Here is a 12,110-nt window from a genome sequence, read left to right as displayed (position 1 = left end):
AGAATAGCTAAGTTAGTTATACTCAATTCTTCATTGTACAGTATTGCTGTTACTGTGTACGGTGTTCTGGTTCCACTCACTTCACTTTGTTTCAGTTCGTGTAAGTCTAGGTTTTTCTGAAATCATCCAGCTTGTCATTTTTTATAGCACAGTAATATTCCATTACAACCATATACCCCAGCTTGTTCAACCATTTCCGAATTGATAGGTATCCCTTCAATTTCCTAATTGATTTTTAAAATAAAAAATTTTCTTTGCCCCTTTTTAATGTTTCTTCTAGGAATTCTTGTTGGATTTGTGTCTAATCTGTATTTTTCTTTGAGGCTTAGCTTGTGGATGTTTTCAATTCCTTGTCTTCTGTGTTTTAAACTTGAGTTTTCTTGTTACCATAGTAGATTTTTATGGTCAAGTTATTTTGTTGATGTTGTTGACTCATTTTCCCAGCCTGCTTTGAACTTAATATTGTATTAGGCTGGGCAGCTAGGTGGCGCAGTGGTTAAAGCACTGGCCCTGGATTCAGGAGGACCTGAGTTCAATTCCGGCCTCAGACACTTGACACTTACTAGCTGTGTGACCCTGGGCAAGTCACTTAACCCTTATTGCCCCACAAAAAACTCCCCCCAAAATATTGTATTGGGCTGTGCTCACCTCTGAGGGTTTGTGTTGGATATCCAGCACTAGCCTGAGCTTTATTTTTTAATGTTTTTCTGCTGCTTTCAGTAAAAAGGATTTTTTAAACATTTGATGTTTCCCAAGTTGTGTGATCTAGTAAAAGGACTGTTTAGTACTCTCTTGGTGTGTGCTTTGCAAATTCCTGTCTGGTATATTCCTGTTGGCATATGTATTGTTTAGTTTCTGCTGTACTCCGTCTTGGTTGACTGGCTGGAAGGTTCTCCAGATTCAGAACAGCTGGCTCCCCTTTGGTTTGCTCTCCTTTCCTAATTTGTTCCACTGCAGACTTATGCGTGGGACTAAAGGTTAGAACTGAATATCCCCTCTGCACTTGGGTTCAGAACCACACTGCTAGAGTTCTGGAACTTGTTTCTTGCTCCATGTACAGGTAGGTCCCTTGCTCTCTAGTGATCGCAAACACTTTTCTCAGCTCTGAAACTGTGACCTGGAATTGGGTAATGGACTATATAGGTGTCAGATGACATTTATTTTTGTGCTTAGTGGTATTATGGGGGTCCCCTGGGATGTCTTTTTGCACAGGCGTTCAGTCTTTTTTCTGTCTTTGGACATTCCCCACTGTTAGAGCTGTTGACACCAAATCCTCCGATTGCTGCTTCTACCTCTTGTGGCATTGCTTCTACATGTTCAGAGCCAGCCCCCACCCTAGTGTCAGTAGGCCTCTCTTTCTGTCTTTTGAAGCTTCCCTGGGCTGGAAAAATAACTGACTGCGACTTTTTCTTGGCTTTCCTGATCAGATTTTAGTTTGGCATGTTTTCTAGGTTGTTGGGGATGAGGGGGTGGTGATACAGGGGAAGGGGATGTATTGGGAGAGCTAGTCAAAAAATGCTCTTAACTAATCTAGAGAAGTATGGGTTGGAGGAAAGAGGGAAGAGTATTAGAATAGCCAGTATTGGAAATAATTATGGAGGTTACTTTAATGCTTCTTGAATTTGTTTCCTCAAACCTTAGTTCTGAGCATGGAAATGGCCTATCTGTCCCCTAGTACTTGACATTTCCTGTCTGAGCAAAGTTGTGATACTGTGTGTACTCTCTTCAACTAGGTACAGCTGTGGAAAATTGTCTCTATTATTACACTATTAACTTACCTATCACAATAAACCAATTAGATAAAGGAAAGGAGCTTTATATTCATTTTTTGGTGAGAAGAACATTCCTAATTCCTTTGTTCCCATTTGTAAAGAAAGCTTTGCACATCGTAGACATTTAATATGTTTTGATACTGATGACTGATCCATTGATTTGATCAATTATAAGTAGTACTTATTTTACTGCTATACATTAGATTAACTAGTACAATGTGGTTATACCATTTAGTGAGCCCTTAGCATATATTATAGTAAATCCCTGTATGTTCAGATTGCTGGCCCTCAGGTCTTAAGCTAATATATTAGGGATACTCATTGTATCTAAAGAGATAATTACTAGATTAATCTGGCATAATTACTACCTCCCATCTAAAGAGTATTTAGATATGAAAAGCACTTTGGATTCCTTGAAGAAGGGGGAAGGCAAGCAAAGGATAGAGCTAATCGCAAAGATAAAATTACTAATTTCAATTACATAAAATTGAAAAGCTTTTATTTGAACAAAATCAATGCAACCAGAATAAGGAAAGCTTTTAATTGGAGGAAAAAAAGTCTTTGCATCCCATATTGCTGATAAAGGTTAAGCATCCAAGATATATAATTAACACAGCATTCTCTACTGGATAAGTGGTTAAAGGATATGAATAAACACTTCTTAAAAGAGGAATTACAAACTATTAAGAGCTATATGAAAGATTGTTCCCAGTCACTAATAAGAAAAATGAAAATCAAAACAACTCTTTGGTGTCACTTTACATCCAACAAATTGGTGAAGATAAAAGATGGGAAATAATTAACCTTGTGGGGAACTGCAGAAAGTCAAGCATGCTAATTTACTATTTCTGGGGCATTAATTGACCCAAACATTTGGCTAGCAGTAAAAATATAAGATCCTAGGAAATGCACTGCTAAGCATCATCCCCCACCCCAAGTGCTGGGAAGGTGAATGGGAAAGAAAAATGTTTGGTAGTTGAGTAGAATGGAATTGGGATTTTTTAAAAAAGTAAATTCAAAAAGACTTTTCAGATAGATTTTTGTACTGAAATATGCTATAATACTGGGGCCTGAGGATCTCTTGAGTATCTTAGATGAATTATATCAAAGAGGATATTAAAGCCGTAAAAGCCATAATTATCCCATCTCTTTGCAGACTGGTATCTCTCTTCTGATAAGGATTAAAATCCTATTATTATGGGGACCCTGAATCACCTTGGTCTTCTTTAGTTGATCTGGTTAGAAAATAGTAACATTTTAAAGATACAGTCAGTTTTATGTAATCCATTTTTATAATGCTGCTTCTTATTTTTTTATTTAGCTGAGTAAACTGTTTTAAACTCATTGTAGTTTTAAATTTCAAAAAATGATGATATTAATACAATTTGGTTTTATTGTCTTTGGTCTGCATATGTGATTTCATTGTAGAGAATACTTGGTGAAGAAACATCCTTTAAAAATGCATATCAACAATTATTCTGAAACCATAGCCTTGTTATAAGACTCCTTTGGCAGTTCATGAAGCCTGGGTCACTTCTCAGAATGGTTTTAAATGTATAAAATAAAATATAAGGATTACAAAGGAAATCATCATGTAATAAAATTATCAATATATTTTTTTAAATTTAAGTTCATAAACCCTAGGTTTTGAACCCCTGCCTAAGAGAGAGTTGCCTAGGGCATTGAGAGATTAATTTGTTCATTCACAGCTTGTATGTGAGAGACTTAACCCAATCTCTTCCTGACTTTCAAAGCCTGGCTTTGTATACTCTCAAGTTTTAATAAGAATAGAAAAATTTATATTTTAAGTCTTGGGAATTATGCTAAGATAAAATTTAAAATGGAATAGTTTATATGTTCAATTAAAGACACATTAAGAATTGTGGTATACTGTGAATTAACTACTCTTTGTTCAGTCATACTTTTCATTCAAGAAACTCATTGGTGCTAGGCATCTAAAAACTTTCTAGGTAGATATGATGGATTGTAAGCAATGTAGGTGTACTTTTTTTTTTTTTTTTGGTGAGGCTGTTGGGTTTAAGTGACTTGCCCAGGGTCACACAGCTAGTAAGTTTTATGTGTCTGAGGCCGGATTTGAACTCAGGTCCTCCTGAATCCAGGTCCGGTGCTCTACCCACTGTGCCACCTAGCTGCCCCTTTAGGTGTACTTTTGCAGCTAGATAAAGTGTTGTTGAAGGGTTCTGTTTTACTCAACTAAATAAAAAACAAAAATACCTTTCACCGATATTGTTTTGTTGTAAGAATTCTTTGTTATTTGGTTGTAAATTTACCAGTTGACCTAATGTTTTTCTTTTTCCCTTTTTCTCTCCTCAGGAAGTATTTGAAAAGGAACAGTCTATCTGTGCTGCAGAAGAGCAGCTGGCAGAGGATGGGGCAAGTTAATTAAGAACTTGGGCTCTCATGATAACACCTGCACTATTTGGTTGAAGAAATATAATCTTTTATTTGGGGAACTGATTGGCTCATTCATATGGATTTTAGGAAGTTAAAAAATTATTATAGCCTTTTTAATATAAAAATTATTTAACTTATTTAACTTCTGAAACATTCATTACCACAGTTCTGAGTTGTGTACATGTAGCTAAGATAATACATACAAAATTAATTGTAGGTATAAATTTTTTTTTTTTAACGTGCTGTACTTTGCACTTAACCTTTTCTGGTGTATTATAGCAAGGTGATGCCAACAAAAATAAGACTAAAGGATGGCAGCAGAAGAGTAAAGGACCTAAGAAAACTGCTAAATCAAAAAAAAAGAAACCTTTGAAAAAAAAGGCAGCCTCTGTGCCATTGCCCCAGTCAAAGCAGCAAAAACAAAAGCAGGCAAATGGGGTTGTTGGGAGTGTAAGTATTCTCTGTGAAAATTGTCTTGTTTATTTGTTCTATTAATTAAGCAAATCGTGGAAAGACTCCAGAGTAATAGCTGATGAGCTAGTTAATAATTTTGTACCTTTCTTTCCCCCTTCCTCTTAGCTTTTTACTAAAAATGATTAAATGTGGGAGAGGGATGATTTAGCATTTTGTCACAGGTTATTAAAGATATACATATAATGGATTTGTTTTGTCATTACATTGGGGCACTTAAAATTTTTTGTGGGGTGGATGGAGCCAAGGTAGCAGAGGAAAAGAGGATGAACTCTTCCAACATTCCCCTTTAAACAACTTTAAAATAATGCATTGGATCGAGTTCTAAAGTGGCATAACTAGCAAAAGATTGGGATAGGACATTCTTCTTACTAAAAAAAAAAAATCCTTAAAAATTAGAGTTGGGGCGGGGAGCAGCTAGGTGGTACAGTGGATAAAGCACCAGCCCTGGATTCAGAAGGACTTGAGTTCAAATCCGGCCTCAGACACTTGATACTTACTAGCTGTGTGACCCTAGCCAAGTTACTTAACCCTCATTGCCCCGCTCAAAAAACCCAAAAAATTAGAGTTGGGTAAGTGAAAACTAATGACTCCATGAGACATCAGGAAACAATAACACAAAGTCAAAAGAATAAAAAAGAAAGAAAGAAAAAGAAAAATGTGAAATAGCTCATTGGAAAAGCAACTGACCTGAAAAATAGACTGAGGAGAGGCCATTTAAGAATTATTGGTACTAGCTAAAAGCCATAATCAAAACAAGAGCCTAGACATCATATTCCAAGAAATTATAAAGGGAAAATTGCCCAGATATCTTAGAACCAGAAGACAAAGTAGAAATCAAAATAATCTACATTCACCTGAGATAAATCCCCAAATGAAAACTCCTGGAAATGTAGCTAAAGTCCTGGGCTTCCAGGTGAAGGAAAAAATACTGCAGGTAGCCAGAAGGAATTAATTAAAATACTGTGGAGTCACAAGCAGTATCAAATACTGTGGGGTGGAGTAGGGCGCTTGTCATATGATATTCCAGAAGGCAAAAGGAGCAAGGCTCATAACCAAGAATAATCTACCCAGCAAAACTGAGTATAATTCTACCGGCAGGAAAATGGATATTTAATGAAATAGAAGACTTTAGACATTCCTGATGAAAAGACCAAAGTTGAATAGAAATTTTTTTTTCTTTTTTTAGTGAGGCAATTGGGGTTAAGTGACTTGCCCAGGGTCACACAGCTAGTAAGTGTTTAAGTTTCTGAGGCCAGATTTGAATGCAGGTACTCCTGACTCCAGGGCTGGTGCTCTATCCACTATGCCCTCTAGCTGCCCCCGAATAGAAATTTTAACATATAAACACAAGATTCAAATGAGAGACGAAAATAATGTTTTTATTGTTTCACAACTAAAATTTATTAAGAAAACCACAAAACTGGCCTGCAAACCAGGCTGAATAAGGAAAGGCCTGTTTCCCCTCCTTATAGGTCTCTGCTTCAGCCTTGGGAGTGTGTGTGGGGGGTACCCAGATACCCAACACAGCCCTACCTTTCTGTTATCCTAGCCTGACATCTCTTTTCCCTACCTGATAATTTCAGGAGCAATTCTGTCCTTCCCTAAATAGTTGCTGAGTGAGAAAAGACAGAGAGTTTGTATTATCAAGACATTTTCCAGCAGACAAGTAAAGGTGCTACTTAGGGAAGATAAGAGGGAGGGCAGATTAAGGGAGGCAGTAGTCAGAATCAAAACAGATTTGAGGAGAAACTGGGTTAAAAAAAGGATAAACAGAAGAAAATAGTATGGAGAGAAATAGTTAGCAATCATAAGTGTGAATGTGATAAATTCACCCATAAAACAAGCAGATACCAGAATGGATTAGAAATGAAACTCCAGCAATACATTGTTTACAAGAAACATACTTGAAACAGGAAGATACAAGTTAAAATAAGGTGATGGAGCAGATTCTGTTATACTTCAGCTGAAGTAAAAAGAGACAGGGTAGCAATCATGATCTCAGACAGAGCAAAAGCAAAAATAGACCTAATTAAAAGAGAAAACCAGATAAATACTTTGTTTAAAGATAATTGGAGTAAAATGAATATTAAACATATACCAAATGATATAGCATCCAAATTATTATTATTATTATTATTATTATTTTGTTTCTTTTACGAGGCAATTGGGATTAAGTGACTTGCCCAGGGTCACACAGCTAGTAAGTGTTAAGTGCCTGAGGTCGGATTTGAACTCAGGTCCTCCTGACTCCAGGGCCAGTGCTCTATTCACTGCGCCACCTAGCTGCCCCCACATCCAAATTCTTTAAGGGAAAAGTTAAATGAATTATAGGACGAAATAATACAGTAAAATTATTCTACTGGGGAATTTCAACTTACCTTTTTCAGAACTAGATAAATATAACCATAAAATGAATAAGAAAGAAATTAAGGAGAAGAATTGAATTTTAGCTAAGTTAGATATGAAAGACCTGGAGAAAACAGAATGGGAATAGAAAGGAATGTACCTTTTCCTCAGCTGCCTGTGGCACCTTTTCAAAAATTGGCCATGTATTAGGGGATAAAAACTTCACAACCAAATGCAGAAATATTAAATACACCCTTTTTAGACCATAATGCAATGAAAATTACATTCAGTAAAGGACTTTGGAAGCATAGATTAAAAACTAATTGGAAAGTAAGTAATCAAATCCTAAAGAATGAGCGGGTCAAAGAATGAATCATAGAAACAAACTCTAGAGAAAGAACTGATGAACTCAGAGTGCATACTGAAGTACATTTTCTTTGACTTTATTTTTCTTGCTTTATTATTTTTTCATCATAGCTAATATGGAAATAATGTTTTGCATGACTTCACATGTATAATGGGTATCATATTGTTTGTCTTCTCAATGAGTAGGAGAGAGGCAGGAAGGAATTTGGAACTGAAAAAAAAAGAGGGGCAGCTAGGTGGCACAAGCCCTGGATTCAGGAGGACCTGAGTTCAAATCTGGCCTCAGACACTTGACACTAGCCATGTGACCCTGGGCAAGTCACTTAACCCTCATTGCCCCGCAAAAAAAAAGAAAAAAAAAGAAAAAAAAGAATTTTAAAGCATAATTTTAAAAGTTTTTGTTGATTCATTTTGTTTCTTCCCACACCTGTCATTCTCAACTAATATTCTTTTCCTCTCCACCACTCTCCGACCTGTGGGGACCAATTTTTAATTGGGGAGTGCTAGCTAAGCGGCTCGCTGCAATATTGGGGCAAGGAAGGAAACCGGCAGCCTCCCTCAAAACAGAACAAGATTTATTTTAACAAGAACGAACTTTAAAAAAAAAAACCACAAACAGGATCAGTAGAATCAAGGGAAAGGAAATAAAAATGGGGAAAGGAAAATTATAATACCTGAAAAATACCACCGCCCAGGAATCAGCTGAAAATACGCAGCTGAAAATCCACCCAATTCTCCTTCCCCAAACCTAAGAAACACTCCACACAGTCCCAGCCAATGGGATGGCTGCTCTGACAGTCACGTGACTGCCCTCCCTAGGCTTCCAATCATTATCATTTTGCCAGGCCCATGTAGGTGTCGGGGAGTGGTGACGACGTGAGGTGCCAGAGCCCTGGCAATGGCTACAACCAGTGGGTGGAGCACTGTGTGGTTTGCAGAGCCCCAGGCTAGTGTGCGCTGAGGCATAAAAACCTCAAATAACAATTAATTATTTACACACCCCCAACAACAACCACAGTATACTTTAAAAATTAAAAGAAAAATTTTTTTGTTTTTTCTTTTTGAGGCAGTTGGGGTTAAGTGACTTGCCCAAGGTCACACAGCTGGTAAGTGTTAAGTGTCTGGGGTCGGATTTGAACCCAGGTCCTCCTGACTCCAGGGCCGGTGCTCTATCAACTGCGCCACCTAGCTGCCGCGCCGCCCCCCCCCCCCCCCATTTTTTTTAAGGTTGAAAAATGTATTGCCCAATAGAATCATACTCTGGAGCATGGAGGCATCCCTGCGTTTTAAGTCTTATTTTAGCAGAATGCAAATTCTTGCTAGTCCTACCAAATGGGAAGGGACTTTGAATTTGAGTTTAGTAATGAGTCTATGTATCTGTCATCTGGGACTAGTCTCACTTAAGTTCAGAGAGGCTGAGTGCTAGGTGATAGGTTGTTATCTCTGGTGAAGTGAATATCCACCCTGATAAAATGGTGGATCCTTGAAGTAATGAGTATGAAATGCAGATAACACAAAACTAACAGTGCAGAAATATTTAATGTTTAGTATTTTGAAGCATCTGTTAGATCTTAAAACCTTTAAGTAAAAATATTAAGTTAGCACTTCATTTTAAAGCAAACTTGAGAAAGCCTTTTCCTTACTCAGCACTCTCTCACTTAAATAATTTTCTTTGTAAACTAATATTTTCACAATTCAATAAAACTTTATTAAATATCAGTTCATTGCTCCTGGCTTTGAATATACAAAGATAAAAACAAAGTAAACCATGTCTTCAAGGAATTTGCATTGCCCCTGGAGCATTTAAGCTGGGATTATTTAGCTGCGGTATAACTTTTTTTTCCTTGAGCCTTTCTAATTCCAGATAATTAAATGTTTTCCTGTGACTGCATTTTCTTCCTAGGAAGCTGCTATAAAAGAAGATGATGACGATGTGTCTGACAAAGGCAGTGACTCTGAGGAAGAAGAAACAAATAGGGACTCCCAAAGTGAAAAAGATGATGGAAGTGACAGAGACTCTGACCGAGAACAAGATGAAAAACAAAACAAAGATGATGAAGCTGTAAGCCTTGTATCACGAGCTTATTAGATTTTTCAACTCTACCTCTGTTTACTCACCCTCAGCATAAAATAAGTTCTCTATATCCTTTTAATAGTATCAGTATGTTAGCTGGTTTTTACTTTATAATGAGGAATTTTGGTTAAGGTCACAAAGCAAGTTGGGCCACAGTCTGCTAACAGATCTTACTCTTCACTCCTTAACTCCTTCTTAGCAAAAAAACAAAAAAAAACCAAGGTCTTTGCTCTAAGCTAGTCCACTGTGCCTTCTTTGCTAGCAGCAATCCCTGGAATGCAGGGAGAGACTATAGTAAAGTTGCCCAGGTGACCAGAAGTGAGCTGTGAACTAGAAAGGCCTATACCTTGGAATTTTCCTTAGTCTGTCTCCTAATCCTAAGGGAAAAGCTGATACTACTTCTGAGAAGAGTAGAGGGTATTGAATGGATAGACAGCCCACCACAAGTAGTCCACAGTAGTTCTGTACTGAGCAAGCACATCACTATTGATTCAATATTAACAATTCAGTTTTTATTTTATTTTATTTTTCAGTTACATATTACATATAAGGATAGTTTTCAACATTTTTTACACTAGATTTTTAGTTCCAAAATTTTCTTTTCTCCCCTGCTTCCTTCCCTCCCTCCTCCCCAAGATGGAAAGCAGTTTGATATAGGTTGTATATGTACAGTCACATCAAACATATTTCTACATTAGTCATTTTGTGAAAGAAGAATCAGAGCACAAAGGAAAAACCTCAAACAAGAAGGAAAAAAAAAGTCCAAAAGTACAAACAGTGTGATTCAATCTGCATTCATAATTCACAGTTCTTTTTTCTGGATGGTGAGAATATTTTCTATCACGAGTTCTTTGAAACCTTTTTGGATCTCAAACAGATATTATTAAGTGTGTTTTGTGTGCAGAGCACTGTGCAAGGAAATAGGAGAGTTGGAAAACTTGGATACACGGGACTATACATCTAGTTGGGGTATACAGCACAAATATAATATAAAAATATATTTGATAATTTTAAACTGTTTTGTGGGGTTTAAGGAAGAGGAATTCATTACTCAATAAAGGGATCAGTATTTGAGTTGGAATTTGTCAAACAGGCAGGGCAGGATATTTTAGCTCTAGCAAGCAGCATAAACAAATTCTTGTGCTTGAGGAAAGTGTGTCAGAGGAGATGGCAAACTTTTGTTTTTAGAATTAAGTGCATGAAGGACAGTAGTATTAGAAATAAGAAAAGTATATATAATAGACAACAGAATTTTATTTTGTAGGCATTTAAAGGATCCAGTTATTAGGGTGTTGAACCAGAAGTATGCCATGTTACTCCTAATGGATAGATAATATAAGAGAGAGTGTAAGCAGAAATCACCAGTTAGGAAGCTATCACAATACTTGAGGAAGGTGGTTAGGCAGTGGGGTAATAGAGTGGGAAGAGTGCTAGATTTATAATCAGAAAGAGATGAAGGCTAATCCTGGCTCTTAACTCTTGTCTGGCATCATGGTGAGTTAACCTCTCTGCCTCAGTTTTTTCATTTTTAAAACAGGGATGATAATCATTGTAGTTCCTTGTGAGGAGCAAATGAGATGATACAGTTTAAGCTCATAAAGCTTTAAAGTACAGTGAGATTTTGGGGATACCTTCTATGTGTAAAGCATTTTGCAAACTTTAGAGTGCTATATAGATGTTAGCTATTATCAAGGACTCTACTAGGGTAGTGTAATGAGTATAGGGAGGGAAAGCATGGATTCTGGATATACTGTGGATATAGACTTGTTAGGACTTGATAACTGATTGAAGGCATAGAGATAAGAGGCAAGGCAAAGATAACACCAAGATTTCCTGCATGGGGAGATTGGATAGTGGTACTATTGACAAATAATAGTGAAGTAAGAAGGTAGAACTTGTTTTTCTGGGATTGAATTTTCAGTTTATCTAGAGCACCTAGGTACAATTGTCCAGTAGGAAAGTGATGTAGATCCTGGAGCTTAGAAGAGAGTTCTGAGGTCCAGTTAGATTTGGGAGTCATCCCTTTAGAAGTCATAATTGGAATCATGAGTTAAGGTTATCAAGGGGGAGAGTGTAGAGAGAGATGGGATGAGGACAGAATCTTGGGGAGTGGGAAGAAAAGTCATCAATGAAGGAAACAAAATTTGTTAGAAAATTGGGAAAGCCACAATAATGCTTTTATTGCCCCCTCCCCTCCCTTAAAAAGCAAGAGAGGTGAGAGTGTTAAGGAGGGGAACTTGGTTTATAGTATTAGATGTGAAGTCTTTGAGATTAGTTTGGGTAGAGAGCTGTGGACAGAAACCAGATTGATTGCAAGGGGTTGAGAAGGTAGATGGTATCAAAGTAGAGGTTTTTGATGTAGGCTACCTTTTCAAGATGTTTCACTATGAATGGTGGGGTAGGGAGGGATGGAGAATGGTAGGGAAATAGAAAAATTGGAGGGTAACTGTGAGAGGTAAAAGGATCAAGGGAAGACTTTTATGATTGGGTAGATGCAAGTTTGTTTGTGGCATATGGGAAAGAGCCAATGCAGAGAGAAAGAATGAAGATGCAGGAGTGAAAGGGGATGAGAAGAGAGTTAAGGTCCTGGGAGCAAGAAGGGATGGGATCCAAGGATATAAGTAGAGAGATTTTCCTTGGCAATGAATCATGAGGTTACCTCT

General features: G+C 37.2%; 1 protein-coding gene across 1 annotated transcript in view; it reads left to right on the top strand.

Moving 5' to 3' along the window:
• Positions 1-12,110, top strand: part of SEC63 (SEC63 homolog, protein translocation regulator) — an 81,299-nt gene that overhangs the window by 56,311 nt on the left and 12,878 nt on the right. The window contains 3 exon segments of the mRNA XM_044001939.1: positions 4,107-4,166; positions 4,467-4,637; positions 9,277-9,435. Coding sequence (XP_043857874.1) covers positions 4,107-4,166; positions 4,467-4,637; positions 9,277-9,435 — 390 coding nt within the window.

Source organism: Dromiciops gliroides, chromosome 4 (assembly GCF_019393635.1).
Source record: "Dromiciops gliroides isolate mDroGli1 chromosome 4, mDroGli1.pri, whole genome shotgun sequence".
NCBI classification, from domain to species: Eukaryota; Metazoa; Chordata; class Mammalia; order Microbiotheria; family Microbiotheriidae; genus Dromiciops; species Dromiciops gliroides.
This window is presented reverse-complemented; position numbering and strand designations above follow the sequence as displayed.